At 60.1% G+C, this 26,763-nt stretch overlaps 1 protein-coding gene and 1 pseudogene across 6 annotated transcripts in view; one reads left to right on the plus strand and one right to left on the minus strand.

Moving 5' to 3' along the window:
- CAMK2B (calcium/calmodulin dependent protein kinase II beta) overlaps positions 1-26,763 on the minus strand; it is a 79,566-nt gene that overhangs the window by 34,598 nt on the left and 18,205 nt on the right. For all 6 annotated transcript variants that reach the window (XM_059397114.1, XM_059397113.1, XM_059397112.1 and 3 more), the window contains exons 2-3: positions 16,554-16,648; positions 2,241-2,300 (exon numbers count right to left, since the gene is read on the minus strand). In XM_059397114.1, coding sequence (XP_059253097.1) covers positions 2,241-2,300; positions 16,554-16,648 — 155 coding nt within the window. The remainder of the gene's footprint in view (positions 1-2,240; positions 2,301-16,553; positions 16,649-26,763) is intronic.
- Positions 23,422-23,547, plus strand: LOC132016979 (U4 spliceosomal RNA; annotated as a pseudogene).

A 26,763-nucleotide genomic window follows, 5' to 3' on the forward strand; every position in this document is an offset into this window, starting at 1 on the left:
CCCTGCAGGGGCTCAGAGCCGTAACAGCCTGTCCGCAGGAAGGTTGGGCCCCCGCCGTGACTCTGACCCCAAGCCTCCCCAAGTCCCCTCTGCAGGCCGGGGCTCACTGCGCCTGCTGTCCACCTGTCTCCTCTCAGGGCCTCCCAGGGACTCCCTGTGAAGGCCCACCCCCAATTCACAGATGGGGAAATAGAGGTTCCTTCCCGCCCCACGCTCTGAACACAGTTGCTCCGAGGAACAGCCCCTCCCGGTGCCCCTGTCCCGCACCAGTGGGACGAACAACATCCCACTGCCTGTCCCAGGGGCACTGCAAACACTTCTGTCTACAGTAGGGCTGGGAAGACCCAGGCCTGGGAGCAAGGGGACCCCTTCACCTCCCCTAGACCTCTCCCACTACTCCCCAGAGAGCCCCTCCTGAGTATACAGAGAATATTCCTTCTGCACCTCTGTCTCAGCTCTGCCTCCCCATGTTCTAGAATGTTCCTTCTGCACCCCCATCAGCTCTGCCTGTCCCATGTTCTGGAATGTTCTCTCTGCATCCCCCTCGCCTTGGCTCTGCCTCCCCTGTGTTCTGGAATGTTCTCTCTGCAGCCCCTCCCCCATCTTGGCTCTGCCCCCGTACCCCCCATGCTCTGGAATAAAGCTGCTATGAAGACTCAGGGACTGATACAGCTGACCAGGAACAACATGGGCCTCCAGGCAGGGCAAGGAGATGTCTTTTGAAGACTGTCACAAACACCCACCCAGAGAATACCAGGGTCCTCCCCTATTGAAAGGAATTCCTGACCCACTCTTGGCTGGTGCTCAGACGATGCAGGGGAGGCGACTGGCAAGGGGCAGCGGTGGGGGTGAGCTAGTGCCTGCTGCCGGGCTCCGACGCACAGAGCGCAACAGCAGGGGCGGCAGAGGGTCTGATGGAAGCCCACTGCAGACCCACGTGCTCCCCCAACCCTGCCAGTGAAGAGTGACTGGGGTCCTGTGGACGTCGGCATCAGAATCACCAGGCTCGCTGGGGAAGGCTCCGGTTCCTGGGCCCATACCAGGCCTCTGAGTCAGAAGCCTGCACGCCAGTGGGCCCAACACACACAGCTTGAGAATCTACAAGTGCAAGTGCCTGGCCCGGGCCCAGGACTGGAGCCGCCTGCGGGCACGGTGGGGGGCTGTCTAGAAGTGGGGGTCTGCCTTCACCGCCACTCCCACAGGTCCTGCAGGGCAGAGCCTCGGGGGGAGCTCCCAGGACTGGCTCTGAGGAGCGGCCCAGGCTTCCTACAGCCTCCTGGGCTCCCCACGGCTGAGGCCACAGCCTGGGAGCTGGGAGTGGCATGTACCTCCCTGCAGGCCAGGGGCTCCAGAAGTGACCAAGCCACCCCATCTGTCGTTCCTTTTAAACAGAGTCCTGGGCTCTGTCCTGGCCCAACAGAGCTGGAATCGTGGCAGGAGGGGCCCTGAGCCTACCCTGACCAGCTCCCTGGGTGCCCCCAGGGCAGCAAACCCACTGGCCCCTCTGTGCTTCCCGGCTGCTTCGCATAGGGGACTCCTTGGAAGTCCCTCCAGGGCCAGAGGTGGGGCCGGGCAGGCAGGTGGACACACACACCTGCTCCCTGGGGCAGAAGGCAGGGACTACCCCCGAGCCACCAGGGTGGGTGGTGGGGCACGAGGCTGAGTGCAGGTTGAGCGGCCCAAGAGGCCCAAGCTGACTTCCAGGGTCCTGTGGGTGCACAAGGAGGTGATCTGGGCTTTCAGAAAAAGGGTCACCATCCTTGAGGCCATGGCCCCAGGCTCCCCAGACTCTAAACCCCCAGGGCACAGTGGCAATGACCAGCAGGGGACAACGGTGGCCCTCCAGAGTAAGCCCTCAGACCTCAGGCCAGGATGGCGCTTGAAGTGGCCTTTGAGGTTTTTGGTTCCCAAACATTTTTCTTCTTAACTGGACTGTCTTGCGGCTTTTCTGAAACCACACAATGTTTCTGCCAGGAATCCAGCTGGGAGTTAGAGTGATGGGCTGATGGGCCAAGACCCATCCAGGCAGAGCTGCACAGGCAGCTGCCCAGAACCCCCAGGGCCCCTGGAGGTCAGAAGAGAAAACCACTGCCAGGTGCCCAAGGATGGGACACTTCTATGGAAAAAGCAAAGGCGGCCTCTGGGTGTCCCTCTGCGGTGTAATCTCCGGGACAGAAAGGTCGTTGGCCAGGGGGCAGAAAGATGGCACCCCTGCCCCCACACCCAAGACGGCAGCTCACCGATGTTGGAATGCTTCAGAAGACGGCAGATCCGAGCCTCTCTCTCCAGCTTCTGGTGATCTGCAGACAGAGAGCAACACAGTGTGACCCCCCCCGTGCCCCAGCAGCCAGTAACCCCCCCATGCCCAGCACTGCCAAGACCAGTGGTTGCCAGACACACTCCCAGCCCGGGGAGGTGCCCACTGCCTTCTTCTGCACGTACCGGCCAACCGCCCAGAGACCCTGGCTGGCAGCACCAGGGCAGGAAGAGGCTGCCAAGTGTTCGCCTCGAGAGGCCCACGGAGGCAGAGGTGGGGAGCCCCAGGCGCTTCAGGAAGAGAAAATGCTGCACGTGTCATGGCAGAGCTGACGGCGCCAATCTATCCTTCACCATGTCCCGATTCCAGACTCCCTGGAGCCTCCTACTGAAGCCTAGCGTGTCCGCCAGTGGCTGCGGGGCCGGCAAAACGTGGCTGTTGCCGGGCAGGGCCCCAGCCAGCAGGGTCCCAGGAGCCCTCCCAGCAACCCCCCTCCCTCGAGGCCAGCACTTCTGTTCCAGAGGCTGGCTCTCTGAGGACTGAACCACTTACCAGAAACGTCTATTCCAGACAATCAGGGTAGCAAGAAGATTTTAAAATTTAATGGAGACCTTAAGAACAAAATACTGGAAAAACCCTCCTTTCCGTTGACTAGAGAAGGCACAACGAAGGTGGTTATGGCCGCACAACAGCACGCAGCCTTTGGCGACAGCAGCACCGCAGCCCCCAACACATACCAGAGGACAAGCCACTCACAGAGGGAGACCCAAAACGCACTTTCGTTTGGAGGTCAGCACACACAGGTGGCCGGGCACACACTGTGGCCAGACCGTCAAGAGAGGCAGGGGGTTCCCCACTCAAGATGGCAGCTGCTGCAGGGTGGGATGCACCCGGGGCGGGGCACCAGGGGTCCTGAGCCCCTCAGAGCAAGGGTATGGGGCGCAGGGCGCTGCGCCAGCAGGTGCATACCATAGGCCCATCCCAGCGTATGCGGCAGCCTTTGCCAGGTATGACAAATGAGCAAGCGACTCCGCACCCTCCCCACAACCTGCTGGCCCCCAGCACGGCCTGGGCTTGGGGGCAACAGACCCAGGCACCAGAAGGCCCTTCTGCAGGAAGGGAGCTGGCTGCCGCATCTGTGGTGGGCTCTCCCGGGCCCGCATGCCAGTGCTGGGCTCGGACAGATTTGTGAACACACCTGTGCTTCTCCTGAGCGGGAATGTCATGCCTGCAGACAGAACTCTCTCTGGGACACCTCCGGTCCAGCTGGCCCCCCCACCTCCCAGCACGGAAGCCCCCAGAAACACTAAGCCCCCGCCCTGTGTGGCCAGGTGCCCTGGCACTGGGAGGGCTCTGGCAGGACAGCAGGTGGGCACTGGCCAGAGGGCCTGAGCCTCACCCCACCCCACGCTCCCTCCCCTGAACTCCCAGCGCAACACACCCAGGTGCCACCCCGTCCCCTCTGAGGCGGGAGCTGAGCCCACAGAAGGATGCAGCAGTTTTTGTGACAGCGGGCACTGGGGGTGGGTCCAAGCGTCACCGTCTGGAGGGACGAGTCCAGCACAATTGCGAGAGAACACACACAGCACGGATCCCCGTCTGCCATCGGATGAAACTCAGGACAGACGATGCAAGACGCGGCTGAGGGGCCACATCTCATCTCCCATCTTCGTGGGAAGGGGCTGTCGCCACGGCCAGGACCAGCCCTGCAGGTGCAATGGGAGCAACCACAGCCTCACTTTTTTGTTCCCGGGGCTTTCTCTTAAGTGACTACTCTGAATGGTTTTCAAATCTAGAGAAAGTTGCACAGACACTACCATGTCCTCAGAAAAAGCACTTCTGCATAATCTGCCCTTCCGTACACACACACTTTTCTGAGCGTCTGAGAGAAGCCCCAAGGTCCCCGTCCTCCTAACAGGTGACAGCCCGGGAACGCATCCTGAGAGCGAGGGCGCTCTAGGGCATGACCTCAGTGCAGAACACCGAACGCGCTACAGAACGGGAACCAACCCATCCGTGTTCCAATTTTGCCAACCGTCCCAGGACCATCAGAGCCGCCTCCCCCGCATGTGGATGACACGGGGAAGCCCGCCCGCGTGTGGACCGGGGCAGAGGCAGGGAGAGCTCTCAGGGGGGGTCAGTCGGAGGGAGCCGGGGTCATTTTCATATATAAAGACAGGAGGAAAATGCACCTGGGAATCCCCTTTTCAGAAATATGCAACTGGAGAGACTGTCTTTTCCTCCTGAAAGCTGTCCCTGAGGACGCAGCCCCATCCCTGGGACTGGCCGACTCCCAAGTGCGCAGCGGGGAGAGAAGGGGAGCCTAGCCGATGGGCCGCATGCCGGTACCCACCTATGGCCCCAGCAAGTCCCTGACCTTCCGGGCGGGCTGTCCCCCTCGCTGTCAGGCCGGCCGCATGGGGTGGGGAGAGGCTCTGACACGAAGTCACAACAGGCGTGTGAGAGCACGCACCCCACCCCTAGACCGTGACCGCGTTTCCCCCTAAGAATCAGAAGGATGGAATCATTAAACAATATATTACTTTTTTCTTTACATTTTCCCCCAACTTGCAAACAATCTCGTGTTCCTTTTATGATGAAGCAAAATATTGTATTTTTAAAAAAAGGGTCTGATCCCGTCTCCAACAAGCACAAAGCCACTGATTGATGAGGGCATGTCCCAAAAACCTGCCACGGCGACATCTGCCTGGGAAGTGCTCATCTAAGCTGACACCCCTGAGCCAGGACAGGATGGGACGGGGACGGGAGGCTGTCCCCGCCCACGGAGTCAGGGCTCATCTAAACTGACACCCCTGAGCCAGGATGTGATGGGACGGGAAGCTGTCCCCACACACAAAGTCAGTGCTCCACTCTGCCCTCAGGCTTACATCCCTTCCCGCAGCAGTACCCCAGTTATTCCTTAACTTCTGCATGAAGAACCCCATTGTGGTCACGGTGAAGTGAGTCAAATATAACCGAGTCTGGTCCATGAGGAGCACGTCCCAGCCCTAAACGCTCACCTGGACCAAGAAGGGTGCTCCCAGCCCATTCCATTCCCCAGCGGGCAGCAGTGCCCCTGACCGGCCCCGGGAACTCGCCACACCTACTCAAGGCTGCACCCACCTCCTTCTTGGGGCTCTGGCCGCGGGACCTCAGACACCATGGCAGTGATCACTGAGCAGGCCTGGGGCGGAATGCAGCTGAAACGCTGCCCACCCTGCCCAGGGCTCACCAGCACCCCAGGGCCTCCAGCCCAGCACCCTTCCTAGCTGCATCCTGTGCAATGACATTCTGGCTGGGGGCAGCAGGCTAGCCCGGGGCCTCACCAGGTACCTGCCAGTGCTGGAGGGCTATAAGGTCTGAGCAACCAGGCCAGCTGACACTGGCCACAACCCTCAGAAGAGCCCTTCCACAGCTGTGGCCAGCTGCCCTATGTGTCTGGGGCACCCAGAATTGCCCTGTAGCCCAGTACCTGCCGCTTGGGGCCCCAGTGCCCCAGTTAGTGTGTTGGTACGGAACGCTGGCACATGTCACAGGACGCATATGGTGCCTGTGCTAAGGTCGACAGAGCCCCAAGAATCTGGCCTGACACCCCACATGTCCCGGCCCCATAGGGCGGCCTCCTCTCCCCAGTCTCCCACGTCAGGCCCAGCCTGCATCTCCTTCCACATGCACCGGCCCCAGGGACGGCACCCTTGCGGCCTTCCATGGATGAGCCTGAGGGTGACAGGGAACAGGATGGGGACAGGAGTGGGGTCCCAGGGAATGAGGGCAAACCTGCTCATAGAGGGGAGGTCCCTCTGCCCCCTTCCCTCCTGAAGACCTGCAGGAAGCCAGCACGGACTGTGTCTAGGGACCCCGGGCCCGCACACAGGTCCAGGCCACACGGAGCAGGTGCAGCCGTGATGTGAGCCCCGGGGACAGAAGAGGCAGAGGGCCTCATGCGGCCCTGCAGGAGCCTCAAGGGGGCCCCCCATACCAGAGAGAGGTTTTGGAGGAACAAGCGCTCACAGGGGACAGACGCGATTGTCACAGTGCTTGGGGACTCCCAAGTTCAACCGTCTCCTCAATGCTCAGACACCCTGCACAAGCCCGTGCCCGCTGGAGATGCCTCTTGCACATGCGACACATGTTTGCACACCTGTGCCCATGAGGACCAGATCTTTGTTCTCCAACCAGAGAGAAAGGGTTACAGATAAGACCAACATTCACTTACAACCCACGACAGAGTGCATCCAACGCAGCAAAACAAAACCACAGCTATGACCCCACTGCCACCTGTCTGAGATCTAGCTGCGTGCACGCATGAGGTTGCCACCAGCAGCCCATGGCCTGCACCGCCAGGAAACCCTCCTGGGTTTCCATCACCACATCTGTGCCAGGTTCACCCTGCGCCCTCGGTGTTCCCAAGGTGAGTTCGACCAGGCTCAGAGGCTGGGGGCCAGGAAAGGGGGCAGCAGAGCCCTGCACACCCTCCATGGGGCAGCAGCTGCCAGACCTCAGGAGCCCCTTGTGAGCAGGAGGAGGCAGGGGCTGCTCCAGGCTGCCATTGCCAAGCCAGGAGGGCGATGGGCAGGGGCCCCCAAGGATCAGGAAGGGACAGGTGCCTGCCACACGAGGCCACACATGGGAGCCACCTGCTCCACTACACAGCAGGCCTCACCCTCATTCCAGTAATGCCCCAAGAAATGGCCAGCTCCACACAGCAAGTGCCCCCAGGCAGGGTCTCCCCCAGGCAGGGCCCCCCCCAGCCAGGGTCTCCTCCAGGCAGGGCCCCACCAGGGAGGGCCTCCAAGGCAGGGTTTCCCCCAGGCAGAGTTTCCCTCAGGCAGGGCCCCCTCAGGTGGGGCCCCCCAGGCCGAGTCAGGAAGCTGAGGGAGGTGGGAGGCTGTACCCACAAGTGGGAGAGGACGCCTGTGGCTCCTGCCGCACTCAGTGTGACTGGCAGTCCCAGAAAAGGAAGCAGGTGCACAGAGGCACTTGGTCCCCAAGGCCAGGACGCGACCCCAGACCATGGGCTCCTCTCGGCCCCTCAGGGATGTGGTCCGCAAAGCCCTGACATCCGTCCCCCCAGCCCCCACCTGCTCCCCGGCTGTGGGTGACTCAGAGTAGAGATGGGGCAGTGCCAGGAGAAGGGGGACAGGAGGGACGTGCGTGGGCGCCTGGCCCTTCGCCAGCTGCCAGGAGCAGCAGCAGAGCTGTCACTGGCAGAAGGACGCCCGCGAGGCACTGGTGTGGGCGGAGGAGGGATGGGAGGGGGAGACGGCCCACCTGGCAGGAGGAGCTGCCAGCCGTCCCCCCCCCCGGCCCTGCCCCCACTCCCTGCACGCCAAGGTTTGGCCTGAGGCAAGTGAGCCACCTCTTGGGAAAACCAGCAGTCGTACTGGATGGAATATGAAATCCCACACAAGAGCCCATATAGCCTGGTGGGCAGCAGGGGCTGAGAGGGCAGCCACTGGACCCCCAAGGACCCCTGGGATGGGACAGGCAGGCTGTGTTCACTGGGGAGCCCCGCCAGCACCAGGGCCACCATCGGCTCCCCCACCCTGTCTGCAGGATGACCCAGGGACGCAGGGATGGCAGAGGGCTCGGGCCTGGGGTAGGGAGACTGGGACACGTCAGGAAGCCAGCCAAGGTCACAGGCTACAGCGGCTGCTCCCCAGCATGGCCTACCAAGTCAGCAGCTCCTGGACAGACAAAGCCTGTGGGGATCTGTGTCAAGGTCAGGCCCCGCCCAGGGTCACCATCCACTTCCGCATGGACATACATGAGTGCCCACCAAGGCCGCAGGACAGGATGGGCAGCCCTCGGGCTGTGGGATTTGGGAGTATGTGTGTGTGTGCCCTTGTCCCAGAAGCAGACATGGACCAGCACTGGAGGGTCTGGTGGCACAGAGGGGTGGGCAAAGCCATGGGAAGCCCGACACATTCCCCAGCCATGAGGGCCACAACCAGCCAGAGACAGAGCACCCCCCAGGAGAAGGCCAGGTGCTGACCGCCTCAGGGGACTTGGGGGAGCCGGCCCCCTCGTCCTATCCTGCATTCAGCTGCTGGCTCCACAGGGCCTGGGCTGCCTGGGATCCTGTTCCCTCCAAGATAAACCAGCCGGGAAGCTAAACCAGGATCATGGAGCTGGGGGACTGCCCATGTTCCAACCTCCGGTGGACGTGGGGACCCTGGAGCAGCCAAGCCTCGCTCTGAGTCTGTTTCCCACATGCAGAAAGGGTGGGGGGATTCCAGGGAGAGGACTCAACAGACACGAGACCCCAGCCCCTTGTCCTGGCCCCACCTCCGTCTCCCCACTCCCAGCCTGCCTTGAAGAGCTGAGCACCTGGCCTGTTTTCCTGCTTCCCTCCTCCAGCCCCATGCCACAAGCTGCTTGAGACCCCGGCAGGTGTCCTCGATCCAATCGCCGGGGGTTTTCAGCAGCACCGCACAAGATGAGAACCCGCTGCCTCCGCTGACCCACCGCACTGGACCCTGGGACGTCATTCAGAGGTCCCTCCCCTCCTTCCCACCCATATACATGCCTGAACCATCACATGGCAAGAGGGAGCCTTCTAGAATCCTAGGAGGCTCACAGATATCCACATTACCCATCGCCCCAGACCCGCGCCATCCAGCATCACCCCTGTAACTCTCATATTCCCGAATTCTCAAAATCTCCAGGGACAGAGCCAGCCCCCCCCCTTGTGGCTGAGCCGCTGGATGCCCTGGACACTTACACCTGCAGGGTCGTGAGGAGCGGGAGGGGGGTGGCTTGGGGAGGGAGTGGGTCAGGGAAGACACCTATTCGAGGTGGGGGATCCCACCTTGGCTCTGTCCAGCTGACAGCATCGGGTCTTGGCACAAGGCTGCAGGCCGCCAGGAAGAGACCACTCTCAGGAAGGACGTCCCTGAGTCGGAGCTTCCACAGCTTGAGTCTGCAGATGGGGCTCACAGGGAGACTCCAGGGGTAGCTCGGGGTCCTGCCGGGTCACCTGGGACCAGCACCTGCTGCGCGCTCAGCACAGGCCCTGAAGCTGCCAAGGGCTCCTACAAGGTAGGGCTGCGACGACCCTCGCCCCATCTCTGAGATGGGGGGTGGGGCCCAGGGAGGCTGGGGGGAGCGGGGGGCTGCCATGTAGGCAGCCATGGGGGGAGGCCCCCACCGGCCCACAGTGCTTCCGTGGGGCACCCAGTCCTGCTCCGGGCGCCCCAGGGTGCCGGCAGAGCAAGGAAGATGAAAAGATCCCCCGCACAGACTTCTGTGTGAGTTTTATTTCAAAAAGGCAACTTGGCAACCAGCAATTACTGCGCCCACCCCACAGGGGTGTCTGTGCCATCCTGCAGCTGCCACAGGGACAAAGACAGCCACCAGGCCCTCCCCCCACAGCACACCCAGGCCTCTGAGCTGTGCGCAGGCCCCGTGAGGCTGGGGGATAGCTGGGCCCCCAGCGCCCTCCCTCTCCGCCCTCAGCTAGTCTCCCCTGGACGGAGGCCTTCCTCCCTCCCCCCCCCCCCGGGCCCACAGCCATCACCCAACACAAGGTGCAACTCAGCTCAGAAACGGGGCCCACATGTGAGGTCCCTGCTGTGCAGCCCCCTCGCCCGGGGCAACCTGCCTCCCAGGGCAAGTGCCCTGGCCCCAAAGCCTCTCCCCAGGCACACCAGGCACAGGGCCCTCCTACCCCGTGCCAGAGAGCAATCATTCAGAGACACTGACCACATCCCACGGTGGAGACCGGGGACTCCACTCTCTAGTCACTCCGACGCCTGCCTCCCGCAGCCCAGGCTGCTCCCATGTCCCCAAGTACACCCCACAGGCCTGCGTGACATGCAGCCCGCCTGGGCAGCGTAGGCAGCTGTCCGTCTCAGCTGTGCAACATCTGGGTCCTGGGCTGGGTCATGTCTGCAACCACAGGGCAGGACTCCCAACCTCCCAGGTAGTGACTGTCCTCTGGAATCCTCTGTCTCGTCAGCTGTCAGACGGGACACAGCTACCTTCCAGGACAAGAGGGCGTGGTGACGGGATATCCCGGGACTGCCTCCTCTTCCACTTCGTCTCTAGCCCTGGTATCACAGGTCCTACTGGGTAAGGTCCCATCCCCGCCCACCCCCTGTGGCAACCTCGACGCGGCCTCAGCAGCACAGCCAGCCCATGCTCCTGGCGCTGAGCAGAGACTGTATGCCTTCCTTACAGTCTGGGCACAGCCCCAGACAGCGCAGGGCTCACCCCCACAGTCCTACTCAGAGATGACACCCAGGCCCCCCAACGCCCCCAGGACCTGCCGAGCCAGAGGGCTGGGGCCAGAACCCAGGTCCTCAGACCTAGAACTGCCCCTCTGAGCCTGCATCCACCTCTGGGGGGCTCCAGGTGCATGTGGGGACGGGCAGAGGTGCTGGGAAGGGTCCCTTCAGATTTCAGGAAGGACAGGGCACAGGAGTTCACGGACATTCCCTCCTAATGACCTTCCCAATCATCCTGGGCCAGTCCACCTTCCAGGGGGCCACTGCCCCTTCACCCCTGGTGCCCCCCATGACCTAGTGGGGTGGGAGGCACCACAGCCACCTGAGCCCCAGAACGGGGAACACCAGAACTGCTCAGACACCAGCCCCTGGGACGGACTCCGCCTTCACAAATGCCACTGCGCTCCAGAGTCACCCGGACCCCAGAGGCTGTGCTCTGCACCTCACCTGTGAGCCCACCAGGACCCCCACTGGCCTGGCCTTTGCCCCTTCTCTGCCCTCGTCCTGGACCCACCCCCACCATTTTCAGAAGTTTCAACTTAGCCGATCTGGTTCATAAATTAACCACGAGAACCCATTCTTCCAACAGCACAACACAAAATGCCCAGCTGAATTCGGGTTCCGGATCACAACAAAAACTTTTTGTGTCAGTATGTTCCGAAGTCAGACACACCGCGACGCCCTTTCTAGCGTAAGCATGGCCTATTCCGTTTGCGCCTGATTTGTACTCAGGTTTCCCTCACCGTCTGTCCGAAACCTACAGTACCTGCTCCATCTGCTGGCGCCCCGGTCCCCCTCCTCCAACCCGGGAGTGAGGGTCCCTGGACAGGACCTGAGAGCCAGGGCCCCGGAGCAGGAGGGCGCAGAGGGAGAGGCCCCCATTCCCACGCCCTCCAAATCCCCGCAGGACCCCTCCCACCGTCCAGGGTCCCCTGGAACCCCCACATGAGGGCCAAGTGGACTAAAAGTTGGTTGGGGGTCTGGGACACGCTTACTCTAAAAAATTATCGTTTATCTGGAATTGGGACCCGCTGACACTGTAAGACCCTGGCTCAGCCCCAGGGGGCGCTGCGAGCGCCCGGGGAGGAGCCCTGGAGTGCCCGGGTCAGTCGGTCAGTCAGGGTCAGTCAGGGACGCTGGGGCTGGGGCTGGGACTGGGGAGGAGCGGGGAGGGGGCAGGCGGGAGGGGGAGAGGATGTTAAGAGAGGAGAGGGAGGCGGATCCGGAGGAGGGGAGAGGGAGGGAGAGGGAGGAGGGAACGGATAGGAGGGAGGAGAGGGGACAGTGGGGAAGGGTCCCCACCTCGGAGCACAGGGGAGGGAGAGAGAGGGAGGGGCGCCAGCTGCGCATGCTCAGCCGCCCCTGCAATGCGGCGCTGCGTCCTCCATTAACCCAGTTCCACCGAGCCCGGGTCCCGCTGCCGGGCTGTGGTCATGGGGGGGGGCGCCTCACCCCCCAGCGAAACCTGGGAAACCTGGGACTCGTTGTGCCAAGGGGGCCGGTTCAGCTTTCTGGTGGGAGGGGGCTGTGTCTGCCCCGCCCCATCACACTTTCATCGTGCAGGGGTGCCCCAGGGCACAAGGAGCCACGCAGGCCCTAGGGAAAGTGTAGCCCGAAGTGACCCAGGAAGGAGCTGGGGGTGAGCCAAGCATCAGCTTGCGGGTCCCAGGAGGCTTACAGGCTTACGAGGCTTCATCTCCTCACCTGTCACCTGTCACTCAGTCCCCTCATCCAGAGATGAGCCCCTCCCCTGAGGTGAACCCCACCTGTGAGCCCCACCTGACCTCACCTGTGTGGTCAGCCCCACCTGTGACACCAGCCCCTCCTCTGTGGGGTCAGCCCCATGCCTGACCCTCATCAGGCCCCCCAGCTGGGTGGACCCTAAAGCTGCCCATGCCCCAGGCTCTGCTCAGCACCACTGGGGGAACCTGAGCAATTCTCCTGACTTCTGTAGGACTCAGCTCCCTCATTTGTGAAATAAGGTGCCCAGCCCGACCACAGGGGGTGAGGAAGGTATGCCCAGCCTGACCACAGGGAGTGAGAAAGGTCATGGAGAAGCCTCGTGCAGATATGGTGCTGCTGAAGGGCAGGGCAGGCCCCCCTCCTCGGCAGCTCCCTCCTTCTCTGAGTTTAGCCACCACCCAGGGTCGCTGCCTAGAGGCCCTGACCCCAGGTGATTCACGTCCCTCGAGCTGCTTCTGTGAACAATACCCAGCAATCCAGGTGTGTTCACTGTACCCCCCTTGGAGACACAGGAAGCATTACAGCCCCCACAGCACACGGCACCCGTGGGGGCCACCTGCAGTGTCCTGGCACTCCCAGGAGCACCTGTGACTGAGCAGGGCAGGTGACGTGTGTCCAAGGCCTGTATGCTCCTGGCCACTGCGTGTGGCCGGCCACTTCTCTATCACCAGAAGCCTCAAAGGAGCCAGGCTGCTGCACCCTGTGGGGGGGAGTGGGGACCCCTCCACAGTGCACTGGACCCAGCAACAGGTGGACAGGACGGTGGGGGACAAGGGCTCTGCGTCTCCACTTCCCACCACTCCTCTTTCTAAGGCACTTGCCCTGGGTCCCTCCCCCTCATCCATGGGCCCCTCTCCATCCCTCCTCCCAGAAGGACAGCGGGACACAGATCTGGGAAGTGGTTTGGCACATGCCACAGAACAGGCTGGGTGCCCTCGCTCAGGACACGTTCTGTGACCCGGCGGGATTTAGTTACGGAGTGGCCACCAGGTTTCCCAACCACGCTCAGGTGTCCGGATGTCCCAGATGACCAGGGGCATGCCCCACAGGCCCAACCCAGCAGCCCAACCCTCTAGATACCTCCACCCCATCCCCACCCGGCATCCTATCTGGGAGCCTAACCCATCTCCAGCATACTCTTGTGTATGCCCCTCACCAAAATGCATTCACTCCATGAATGTAGCCATCCCCTCCACACCACTTCTGGAGCGCCGGGCTCTGGCCAGAGTGGGAGATGTGGTGGGGAACCCAGCGGATCCAGGCCCTGCCCCCAGGGCCTATAAGTCTGGTGGCAAAGACAGCCATAGTACAAAGAGGGTGCTTGGGTCCCACATTCTACTGAGGCAGAGAGCAGACACATTGAAGAAATGTCACCAACAGACAGTTTGGGAAAATCATTTCCAGAGAGAACAGACACGTGCAAAGGCCCAATGGCATGAGGCACTGGACTAATCCAAGGGCCTAAGGAGAGCTGGTGGGAGGGAGCAGACAGGGCCAGACGGTGCATCAGGCCAGGGGAGAACTTGAGGCCTATGGAAAGCTGCCTGGCAGCCTGACAGAGGGTCTGGGAGCAGGAAGGGCACAGAGCTGATAGTGCCCTCCAGGAACAAGCCATCGGCAGAGAGATGCCTCCAGACTTGGGGGATTTCCAAGCTGGGTGGGAGGACCCAGGGCAGCTTCACAGAGAAGGGGGCCTGGAACCTACAGGCTGGGTGGCCAGGAAGGGGAGGGAGCGAGGCAGAGAGGGGAGGTCTTGGGCAGCACTGTGCCTGTGGGCCACTCCTAAGCACCTTACTCCCCACACAATCTGGAACAAGTACACACTAGTTTCATCCCTGTTATGGCTGGGGACACTGAGGCATGGGGGGAGAGGGCTTGGTGAAGCCCCAGCCCACTGTTGGCCCACGCTGAGCACGAAGGCGAGAGTCTGCACAGAGACCCTGTCCCCTCAGCTAGGAAAGCCGGGAGGGACTGGGGAGGGCCTGAGGACCCTGAGGCCTCCGCAGAGGGGAGGCGACCAGTCGTCTGTGTAGACCGCTCCTCCCTCGGACAGATGTGCTAAGCAACAACGTGCGGAGCAGCAGGGCATCTGGGATGGGCTGCGGGACAGGGGTTACAGATGAAGCAGAGTCCGCGGAGAGTCGACAGTTGTCGAAGCTGGGGGACCATGCTGTCTCCTTCTCTCTATTTGGGGATGTTTTAAAGTTTCCCTGATAAAGAATTACAAAGGAAACAAAAATGTCCCAGACCCCCCGCCCAGTGCTGGGCAGTGCAGAGGACTGAGCATGAGGGGCAAAGTAGCAGGGGCCCCGAGGGTAGGTGGGACGGGGCGGGCCAGCCACTCTGGCTCCCCACAGCCCTGCTGCGGCCCTGCTCCCACCACCCATCCCAGGCTGTGCCCAGGACACGTGTGTGAGGACATGGGCAGGAGCAGGGCTGACGGGAGCCCCAGGCTCCACATAGCTCCCCAGCCGCACGCTGGCAGGGGCTCCAGGGGCCTGGCCTCAGGGACACAGAGGCAACAAAGCAGGCCATCAGGCCAGGAAGGGGCGAGAAGGTGCACTCCTGCGGGGGCAGAGTGAGCAGGTGCAGTGGTACTCTCCCAACACACCTGCAAGTTGAAGCTTCTGCTGGTCCTGACCCTCCCTGCCTGTAGAGCACGTTGAAGGCACCCACGGGGCAGTGGGGAGGGTACTGCAGGGGAGCCGCGTGATTCCACAGAAACATATCCATGTCCATTTCTGCTTGGGCCTCACAAACTCCTATGCATCCCTCAAGACCCTCCTACTGCTCTGTGCCCTCCCCCCTGCTCATGCCCATACCTGGAGTTGCAGTGGCTTACGAGGATGTTTGCTCAGTGCCAAGAGTGGGGAGAGGGACTGCTTTGACAGTCTAGGGGACATCTGAGGGGGGCCGCCTCTCCTCCTCCCATGGTCTGGAACAAGCCTATGTTCCTCCGGCCTTAGGGACTCCACCCCTGCAGCCATATCCTCCCAAACCGCTGACAGCCGGCATCCACTCGCATCCCCCAGCTGGTGTCGGGGACCTCAGGAGCTGCGTGCATGCGTGTGAGCTGCTTGCATGTGTGTCTGGTCTGCATGTGCGCTGTGTGTGCATGTGTGCTGCATGTAGGCGCATGTGCTGCATGTATGGTGCATGCTGCGTGTGTGCTGTGTCTGTGCGTGTGTGCATGTGCGTGCGCTGCGTGCGTGCATGAGTGTGTGTACGTGTGTGTGCGTGCCAGGGCACACTCCGTGGTGGCACCTTGTCCAGGCACACGTGCTCTGGGCTGCCTTGGCTCACAGAGTCACAGCAGATCCACAGCATTCCCCCTCCCAGCCCAGCCACCACAGCCAGCCCCACAGAGGCCAGCAGAGCCCACCACTGTCCCCCTGGGGAGGGGGTGGGCTGGTCATCAAGGGACGGTCGGGAGCTTGTGCTTCTGGGTCTGCCCAGAATCTCCCTGCTCATGCCCGCATGGGGGCAGCAGGCTCTGAGGACGTGGGACTGACCCTCTCCGCCGGCCCTGCAGGCCCCCCACCGTGAGCTGGGACAGGAGAGCCCACCCCTGGAAACAGGTCTGAAGAACTCGCACGGGGACTCAACGGTGTGCCCTGCAGGCCACCAGACTGACCTGCAGACCCCACAGACTGGACCCCACATCTTGGGGGGAAGGTAAGCCAGCACTACCCAAGCCCAGCGCCTCTCAGACCAGAGAAGGAGCCTCTCAGCTCAGATCTGTGTCTGGACACTAACCGGGGTTCCCCAGGCAAGCGAGACAGCACCAGACTATGCTGCCCAGGGGTCCCCGGCCTCCTCCTGACTGGCCCTGGAGTCCATCGGGGGGCCTGCTGGATCCCTGCCCCTTGCCCCCAACTGTATACTCTGACAAACCTGCTGAGGGCAGCACCCCACCACACATCACTGTTGGACCCCAAGAGGGCAGGGTCCTATTGTGTGCCCAACCTGGGCCACCACCCAGCAAGAGCTCCAGAGGGACAACAAGGTGGACGGGCTCCTGCCCAGCACCACACTCAACCCTGCAGGCCCAGAGCCCTGCCCGACTTCGGCAAACCATTCCCTGGAGAGGTCCCACCGTCCAGTAACCCCACAGCATTGGTCACGAGACATTCTTCAGCCCTCCGAGTGCCCCCACTGCCAGCCCTTCAGGAGCTCCCAGACCAGGGTCAAGGAGTGACCCCAGTCTGAGCGGATGGGTTCCTCTCCCTGCGGCTGACCCCACCAGGCTGGAGGAGATGCCACCCCCGTCCCACCACGCTCCAGGCCTACAGGAGCCCGGCCCCCACGGGCGCAGCCATGCCTACCTCTGGCCGACAGCTTCTTGGTGTTGATGATCTTGGCTGCATACTCATGGCCGGTGCAGAGCTTGACACAGCGCCGGACAACAGAGAAAGCCCCCCTGGGGAGGAAATGGGGGACAGAGACAGAAGAGAGTCGATTAACCTCCCTGTGAGCACCTAGCACCCGACCCCAAAGCCCAGCCTGGGCTGTGACCTGTTCCGGGCAGATGCTCCTGGCCCCTGTGCTGGGCGCCTGCCAGACAGAGACCCCCTGCCTGGGAGAAACCCAGCTCTTGCTAGACTGTGGCCTTGCCGTCCTTGCTGGATGAAGGGCCTGCCTGGGGTCTCCCAGTGTCCTCCTCTAGCTCTCTACACCAAACCGTGAGGCCCAGCGAGTCCTCCCCAAAGCCACGAACCAGCCCAGCTCCAGGCAGTGTAGCTGGGATTCATCAAAGGTTCTGGAGGGAGGGAGAAGCGTCGTGCCACTAAGCTGCCCAGCTGGAGGACAGGGCCCCTCCCGAGTTGCACGGCAGTGCTGGTGCTTCTGAGAGCAGGGGCATGGGGGGCGGCACAGAGGACCCCAAGCAGGCCGTGTGTGCCATTGGGTCCCGTGTGGTATTCCACTTGTCACCAGCCCTAGTTTAATCTGATTTCCTAATAACATCACACAGGTTCCTGGGAGTCGGCCGGGAACAGGAAATGTCTCAGGAAGGGTCTCAGTCCTCTGGGAGGCCACAGGGGACAGGCGGGCGCAGTGGCCCTGTTGGGCTGAGCACACCAGGCCAGGCAGTGGCCCCTCCAACCGTCTTCCTCCCCAAAGGCCCCGCAGGCATAGGCCTCCCCACCATCCACGCAGCCTGATAAACCCACGGCTGCTGTGGGCGCGGGGAACAAAACATCTCCAACAGAGAACACTTGCCCTACAACAGTCCCCCTTCCTCCTGGCTTTGCTTCCCGCAGAGTCGGGGCCCCACGCCCAACCGGAAGGTCATGATCTCCGGACATGCGGTCCAAAGGTCAGCAGCCACCTCACGCCATGTCCCCAGCCTGAGCCGGTCACCTGCTCACGAGGGCTCGTCACTCTCTCGCCCCGCGTTGTAAGCCAGTGCACGGAGACAGCATTCACACAGCCTCTGCTCCGACGGCCTGCTGTGACACAGCTCTCCCTCGCAAGCACGTACTGAACCCGATCCATAAACAGCCTAAACCCAGCGTGCACACACAGGAAGAAATCATGGTGCCCTCGGAGCTCAGAACTCCGCGCAGCTTCAGGCGTCCACTGTGGGCCCTGGGACATGTCCCCGCTGATGAGAGGGCACCACTGGATCCTTTCGGAGAAAAAACTTCATTAAAGCGTTCACTTTCCTAAAAAAAATGTGAGTATTGCACTAAATCTAACAGCGCAGCTCCTTGTGACCAACCACTCTGTGCGGGGCTGTGTCCTTGCGTTCCTGAAGTCAGCTGGAAAAGCTGGTGGGGGCTGTTTGTGGGGGAACAAGCAGGCTGGGGACGCACACGGCTCCGTCCACGCCCTCAGCCCCTGTGCTCCCTCTCACTATGTTAGAAGACAGGGAAGAGAAGGATGATGTTTTGACCCTCATGGGAGGGGAAAAGCCAGAAGCTTCCTGCCCGTCTGGGTTTGAAAGCTGCTCTGTCCACACTGCATAGCTCTCTCTGAGCTTGTCTCCCCTCGGCTGCAGGAGCAGGAGAGGCTCCCAGGGCCGCCCAAGGGCTGATCGAGGCCTGCATGACCATCTGCCCCCACTGCCTTGGTCTCATGCTCACTGACTGCTGGAGAGGAACCCAGCCCCACCCACTGCTGGCCCACGATTACCCAAGGCTCCGTGAGCCTCCAGGGGACAGTCAGGACTTCCTGTGCTAGAATCTGACCTCATGGCCTAGGCCTGAGCCCCACCTGCAAGTTGCCAATGGCTGAGGCAGGGTGGGCCACAAGGGAGGTCCCCAGGGGACGGAGGTGGGATCATTCTGGGACCAGGGAGAGTCACATTAGGCCCTCCCACCAGACAGGGTAAGGACAGGATAAACAAGAGTGAGCAGGAGTCCCGCCTGGCGCACAGCAGGGAGGGCGCAAACAAGATGATGATGAGCCTACAGCCAGAAGGCTGGACCTCTGGACAGACAGCTCTGCGACCGTGCCAGGGGCTGCCCCTCTGCCCCACATCCGGGGGCCTGCTTCCTCCCAGGGCACAGAAGATCTATGCCCGGGACGGTGAGGACCTGTGTAAGGCCGGAGGCAGGCAGGCAGAGGCCAGACACTAGACTAGGAGGGAACAAGGAAGGCAGCAGGCACAGTGCATCCAGCAGGCACTCAATACCGGACACAGACCTTTTTCCCCCCAAGGTCTCACCTACCAGGTGAGGGGAGGGCACCTCTGGGAGCCCCTCTGGGGTAGTCCCTGTTGCCTGGCCTAGAGGAAAGTTCTAGAAAGGGCTGCCCCCACCCCTGTCTGCCATTGGGCACCTGCACCCCAATGCCCATTCAAACCCAGTCCAAGGATGAGGGGCTGGGCAGGGGGCTGGGGTCTCCAACGGTAGATGCTGTGGGAGTCACCAGGAGAGGCCTCCAGGCACTCAGACAACTCCCCACGTGGACTCGCGGGAGGGAGAAGCCGGCCATCAGGCAGCAAGGCAGGACAAGCACAGGGAAGCTGTGCAGCCCCCAGGAACCACCACCCCTCTGGCCTCTGGTCATGGCAAACCCAATCTTGTGGCCCACACCAGGCATCTGCCCCCTCCCCTTGGGCTGGCCCTGAAGGACTGCCAGGAACTGCGCCTCCCAGATGGACCACCTGCCCTCCCTGCACCTGGACTGGGCCTCAGCCTGGCATCTCAGAGCAGCTGCCGCCTCCTCCCCTCGCCACCAGCTCAGCCAGTTGCCAGACCCTGAGCAAGGAAGTCCCCCAGAACCGCAAGTATGCTGAGAAAAACGTGCTGTTCAGGCCACCCGCCAGGGGTCCCAACATCCAGGACACGGTGGAGAGAGGTGAGGCCAGCAGCGTCCTTCCTTGGGACTCACCCCATCCTGCCCCCAGAAATATGTCATCGAGAGACATCTACCTGACCAAGAGCCGGGGTCTCTATTCTGACCCCCCTTGGACGGCTTTTCTGCTACTGAGGTCCCAGTAAATGACGGGGTCATTTTCTCAGTCTCAAACCAGCAAGGACTCAAAAGACATTCTCTTTTTTTAATCGGCTTGACTTGACTCTTAAAAGCCCCACAGCGCCCTTGGTGCCGGGGGCCTCAGAATCTGAACACTCATTTCTAATCACTTCGAACAGGAACCGTGATTTCCACCAGCAAGAAGGCCCCACCCAGGCAGGCAGCAGGGTGACCTCCTGGCTCAGAGCCGTCCCTCAACCAGGCCTGCCCTCTTCCCCTCTCCTCCCTGCCCTTCCCTGCACCCTTGCAGCTGTCCTCCTGGCTTCTCCCCTACAAGCCAACGTGGTCCACCGCCCCTGGAGCTTCCGGCCACAAAGGGCAGCCTCACCTGGGTACAGTCCAGAGACCATGCCGGCCCCTGCCTGTCTGTGGCTCTCCGTAGCCTGTCCTGGTGGGGGCCGGGGCCCCCCAACCCGACCCTCCTGCTCTGCTCAGGGATCCCACGGACTCAACCCCGCAGGAAACACCCTCCATCCCGCTGCAGATGCCCCCACCACCTTCTGCGGCCTACTCTCCGCAGTCCGCCCCATCCCAGTCTCTCGCTCTTTCTGGGGACCGCCCCTTCCCCTCCAGCGGCACAGGCAAGCCCACTCGTCCCCCGGGGCGGACGCAGCGAGCCAGCAGGCCGTGAGGGCCCCCGTCAGCCAGCGCCGGGGCGCAGGGGTCGCGTCCTCACTCACCTCCCGCTGTTGCCCGCCCAACCTGTGGCCGCAGCAGCAAGGTCCGGCCCTGCGCTTTCCTCCAGTCTCTGAACCGCCCCAACATGCCGCCCCCCACCCAACGCCACAGGGAGCCTGCCCTAGACGCGCACCACCTGCGCCCGCCGAAGCGCCCGCTCCCCGCCGCACTTGGCCACGAAGACCCGCCCCTCCCTGCTCCACCCGCTCTATGCCCGCGCCCACCTGCCCGCCCCGCCGGCCCCGCCGGCCCCGCCCCGCCCCCCCCCCCGGCCCGTCCTTGTCGGCCCCGCCCCTCCCCCAGCCCCGCCCTCCCCGCCTCTACTGGCTCTGCCCCCTCTGTCAATCCCACACCGCCCCTCTCCCCGCCCCTGCAGCTCCGCCCCCTGTCCCTGTCAACCCTTCAACTCGCCCCTGCGACTCCAGCCCGCAGCTGCCCCTGCTTCTCAGCTGGGCGGCTCGGCTCTCACCCGGTTTCCTGGCAGACCCTGGGGGGCAGCGGCGGCCCCTCTCCCGGCCGCCCCCACCCGGCTCACGTCCCGCCTCACCCCGCCCTCCACGCGGGGGCTCATCTGCTGAGCCGCACCTCGCCAGGTTTGGGAAGGAGTCCGGGGGTCCAGCCCACACCTCACAGGTGCCCCACGGCGACCCGGGGGGCGGGCCTTCCCGCAGCGAGCCGGGCTGCGGCCCAGGTCCGACCCACCGCAGTGCCTGCAGGGGGCCGCTGCATTCCCGCAGGTCTCAGAGTTCACATCCGAGCAAACCAAAGCCTTGAGTCAAAGCAAAGGACCCAACCATGGTTCATCTGCTGGCCCAGGCACCCCGCAGCTGGGGACAGAGTTGGGGGTGGAGGTCTGCTCTGGATGGGAACAGCCCTCTTGAGCGCCCCGCCAGCAGGCCGACCCATCCTTCTGGAACAGGCTGGGCAGGCAGCAGAAGCAGCTGGCCGCTCCTCCAGTCTCCCCACTGCACACTCACCAGTCGGTGCTGAGACCGGCTGGAACGGTACCACGTTCTCCCCAGCCTGGCCGGGCCCAGATAGACTCAGCTCAGGGGGTCTGGGCCAGGCTCCGGTCGAACCAGCCAGGGACGCCCTTCACTTGTTCCCTCCCCTTCGTTTAAACTGAATCAAGCTGCTATTTGTGTATTAGGGGGATGCCCTTTTCCTACCTCTGACTGAGACTAGCTCTGGGGAAGGAAGAGAGGGGTCCTTCTATGGTTTCGATCGACTTAGGTAACTGGGCAGGAAACATTAACTTCTACATGAAACGGAGGGCTGCGATTGTTGTTATGTATTTCCTGCTTATGCTACGACTACTGCGACCGTAGTACGCATTACCCATGCTCCTGGCAGAAAACGGAACCAACGAGGTAGTTGGAAGAACGCGTGGAAGGTGCCCCCACATTTATGACCCGCTGGGGGACCCGCACCTGTTTACACTCTGTTTTCCCCTCCCTCTCGAACACACTGAACAACCCTTCCACGTGTGGCAGCTGCAAACTGCTCCAGCAGAGGACGCCAACCCCGGGGACGCCAGGAGGGAATGTCAGCCTCCCGGCCTTCCCGGCCTCCCCTGCCTCCCCGGCCCTGGGGCTAGAGCCAGGGGGAGAGCGTGCTGGTCCCCAGCAGGATTTGGGCAAAAATGTGTCCCACTGGGCAGGAGCTCCGGGTCCTGCTGCAGGAGTGATGTGCAGAGCCCAGGCCCACAAGGGCCACCGATCCCCAGTGACAGGATGGCTCTCCCTCTGGGGACCACGTCCCACCGCCGTCCAGGGAGGACATGGGGAAGCAGGTCTGAAGAAGCCTGGCTGGAGACCAGTGTGGATAACACTGCACCGTATCTGTGAACACCCGTATCCCTGTGGCCTCGGCAGTGTCCACGCAAGCCACACGTGCGAGAGCCTGGTTTGTGGACTGCCTTCTGTGTCGAGTGTCACCTCACACACAATCCCCACGCTCTGACCTAGATCATGACTTGTCCTCTTCGGAGCAGACAGCATTCCTTCCAGGGGTCGCCGAGCACTTTCTCAGCCGACAGGCACTGGGGATGTGTCCGATGTCCCTCCTCAGAAATGGCCTGCCATGAACATCTCGGTTATTTCCATAGAGTTATTAAGGCACATTAGCTGGGCGATTCACAACAACTTACCACACCACCAGTGATGAAAACGGCCTGTTCTTCGGCTGCCCTGGTGTCCAACCCGGGCCCTTCCCAGGCCCTTGAAATCCCGGTGGCTCCCAGCCCGGTCCTCTGAGCCCCTGTAAGAAACTAAAGCTCTGCACCATCCCTGCTGTGCTAATGTCCTGGGGCCACCTCAGCAAAGCACCACAGACTGGTGGCTTAAACAGCAGAAAGGTATTGTCTCCCAGGCCCAAGGGCTAGAAGTCCAAGATCAAGGTTCTGGTTCCTGTTGAGGCCATGAGGGAGAGTCTGTTCCGGCCTCTCCCCAGCTTCTGGGGGTTGGCTGGAGATCCTTGGTGCTCCTTGGTCTGTAGAAACATCATCCTGCCCTCTGCCTTCATGTTCACATGCTGTTCTCCCAATGTGCCTGTCTCTGTCCAAATTTCCCCTTTTTAGAAAGACACAGTCATATTAAATGAGGAGTCATCATACACCAGGATGATTCATCTTAACTCATTACATCTGCCACAACCCTAATAAGGGTCACATTCTGAGATCCCGGGGTTAGCACTCCAACATATGAATTCTGAGGAGACACAATTCAACCCCCAACACACACGGGCCCTCACCTCAGCTCCACCTGATGTGCCACTGTGTGCACCAGACAAACATTTCCCAAATGATGTTCCTCAGACTTTACCTCTGCAGGAAGTCAACAGATGGTAGGTACAAAGGGGGCTTTTTAGGCAAAGTTTGAGAATTAGTAAGTTAAATGGTGTTTTCCTTCCTTCCTTCCTTGCTTGCTTTTTTTAAATTGCAGGACTTCTCAGAGCCTTTAATATGGTCATCTGTGCTAGGAGTGTCCAACTAGAGAGTCATGAGGTGCAGCCTCTCCCTAATTATTTCACCACAGCTTTGAGCAGTGGCAGTATCATAGCCAAAGAGGTTTATCCAAGGTGCAATTATTGCTAATTGAAACCTAATTATTTCACCACAGAAATCTTTACTCAAGAAGTGTCATGAGGGCCAGGAATGGGGGCAGAGGGTCTTTGAGTCTCCAGGCCTCAATCCTGACCCCCTTCTGAAACGCTATGAGGCCCACCGAAGTCCAGCGACAGATGTCTGCTGGATGAACCCCCCCTACAAAGTAGGAAACGGCGAGGCAGGGCAGAAACACCGCCGCCGCCAGCCAGCGTCCACCGCCCGGCCACGGACACACACCCGAATGTGAGAGAGGAACGGCTTCCCCAGGAGTCCTGTGGACACAGCTCAGAGGAAGACCCCGGCAGGGCCCCGCACGACCACTTGTGCCAGGTGCCCTGAGGAGATCTGGGCGTGAGTGTGCACAGTGGTGACTAATCGTTGTGACTTTCTGCAGTCACACCAAGGTCAGCCAGTCCCACACAGATGAAGAGCCTGACCTTGGCACGTGTCCGCAGCGTCCGGTTTCAGTCTCACAGCTCACACCGTCACCCTCCCCCGCCACGGCTGCGCTCCCCTGCGGCCCACAGGCACCCTCGAGCAGCTTCCTGGAGGGCTCCAAGCAGCAGAGGTGACGGGCCCAAGATGGGCATCAGCCCAGGGGACGCGGTGAGGTCTGGAGAGGGAGGAACATGCTGGGACAGAGCTACTGTGGGAAGACGAGAAGGTTCTGGAGAGACGGTGGCAATGGCTGTGCACACCGCAAATGTCCTCAGGCTACGGATGCCGGATACTTGAAATCAGTTTAAATGGTAAATTTTATATTAAAGGGAAAAAACAAAGGGATGGAGAACACGGGAGCAGCCGCACTGATTTCAGAGGGAGCAGAGGGAGCAAGGGGGGTTATCAGGGTAAAGAGAGGCCTCACACGCGACAATCCTTAGTGTGGACACTGAAAGTGCATCAAACGGCACGAGGAAAACCGGACAGAACTGTAAGAAGTCGATGAGTCCACGTTCATGGCTGGAGATGTCACCACCCTCCATGGGAAGTGGACGCACCCAGCAGGCAGAAAACCATGAAGGCCGTCGCCATACTCGCCGGCACCCTCTGCCAGCTAGGTCTATGGGACATTGACAGCGCCTTCGCCCAGCAAGAGCGGAACACATGTTCCCGAGCTCACACACACATGCACCCAGACCACATTCTGGGCCATAACACACTGTAACACACTTGTTAGATGAGACGTCATACACATCGTGCTCTCAGATCACAGTGGGAAACAAAAGCAGAAAGACTGCTGGAAAACCTCCAAACACAGGAAGGTCAAACTACACACTTCCAAAAAACACACGGGTCAAAGAAAAAAATTCAAGAAAAAATTTTAACTATTTTAGTTAAATGAAAATGAAAATAAAACTTAATAAAATTTGCAGGACTTACTAACATCAGTGCTTAGAAGAAAATTCAAGTCATTGAATGTATATAGTAGAAGAGAATACTTAAAACCAATAATCTAAGCTTCCACCTTAGGAAACAAGAAAAAGAAGAGCAAATTAAATACAAAGCAAGCAGGGATGCCTGGGTGGCTCAGTGGGTTAAGCCCCTGCCTTCGGCTCAGGTCATGATCTCAGGGTCCTGGGATCGAGCCCCGCATCAGGCTCTCTGCTCAGCGGGGAACCTGCTTCCTCCTCTCTCTCTGCCTGCCTCTCTGCTTACTTGTGATCTCTGTCTGTCAAATAAACAAATAAAAATCTTTAAAATAAATAAATAGAAAGAAAGCAGCAGACATAGTAAAAGAGCAGAAATCAATGAACTTGAAAACAGGAAATAAATAGAGAAAATCAACGAAAACCAAAACTGATCTTTTGAAAAGATCAATAAAATTGATAAGCCTTTAGCCAGGATAAGAGAAAAGGAGAGAGGGCACAAATTACTAACATCAGAGATGAAAAGGGGCCAACACCAACCCCCGGAAATTAAAGGATAATAAAGGATACGATGAGCAACTCTATGCCCAGAAGTTGGCGACACAGATGAGATGGACCAGCTCCTTGAAAGACATAATCGGCCAAAACTCACACAAGAAGAAACAGATGATCTGAAGAGGCCTATATCTGTTAAAGAAATTGAATCAACAATTAATATCCTTCCCAAACAGAAGGCATCAGACCCAGTGGTGTTTGGCATAACACCAAATGGATATTCTTGTGGGTTCCAGTGGGTTCACTGGTGAATTCTACCAAACACTTGAGGAAGAAGTTATACCAATTCTCTACAATCTCTTCCAGAAAAAAAAAAGAAGCAGAGGGACTATTTCCTAACTCATTCTGTGAAGCTATCATTACTCTAAAACCAAAACCAGACAAAGACATTATAAGAAAAGGAAACTACAGACCAACATCTTTCATGAATACGGATGCAAAAATCCTTAACAAAATCCTAGCAGAGTCCAACAATACACTCCACGGCCAAGCAGCAACGTCTCCCCAGCAGGCAAAGCTGGCTAGTTCAACATTTGAAAACCAGCTCACATAACCATCACACCCACTGATTTAAAAGGAAAATCACATGATTGTATCAACAGATGCAGCAGAGCCTTTGACAACATCCAACATCCATCCATAGTAAAAATCTCAGCAAACTGGGAACAGAGCTACCGTAACTTGATGAAGAACAAACACTGCATTGGCTCAAGATATCAGTGTCTAGATGGCTTAAAAACAGGAACTTATTTTCTCACACTTCTGGAGGCTGGGGGTCCAAGATCAAGGTCCCTCGGGGTCTGGGCTCTTTTGTGAGCTCTCTTCTCTAGACTGGCAAGTGGCCACCATCTCCCTGAATGCTCACAGGGCCTTTCCTCAGTGGGTACACAGGAAGAGAGAGCCAGTAAACTCTCCGGCGTTTCTTCTCATAAAGACCCAATCTTATGACCTCAATTAACCTTAATTACCTCCTAAAGATCTTATCTCTAAATACAGTCCCACTTGGGGCTAGGGCTTTAACCTATCAATCTGGAGGGGAGGGCCACAGTTTAATCCTTAGCAAGAACCTACAAAAAACCTACAACTAACCTCATACTTTTGGAGAAAGTAGATGCTTTCCTCTTCAACATTGTACTGGGAATCCTAGCAGATTCACTAAGACAAGAAATGGAAATAAAAGGTATACAGATTGGGAAGAAAGAAATAGAGCTGTCTTTCTTTGCAGATGAATGATTACCTATGTAAAAAGTCTCCCATGGGGCGCCTGGGTGGCTCAGTGGGTTAAGCCGCTGCCTTCGGCTCAGGTCATGATCTCAGAGTCCTGGGATCGAGTCCCGCATCGGGCTC

Source organism: Mustela nigripes, chromosome 4 (genome assembly GCF_022355385.1).
Source record: "Mustela nigripes isolate SB6536 chromosome 4, MUSNIG.SB6536, whole genome shotgun sequence".
NCBI lineage: Eukaryota > Metazoa > Chordata > Mammalia > Carnivora > Mustelidae > Mustela > Mustela nigripes.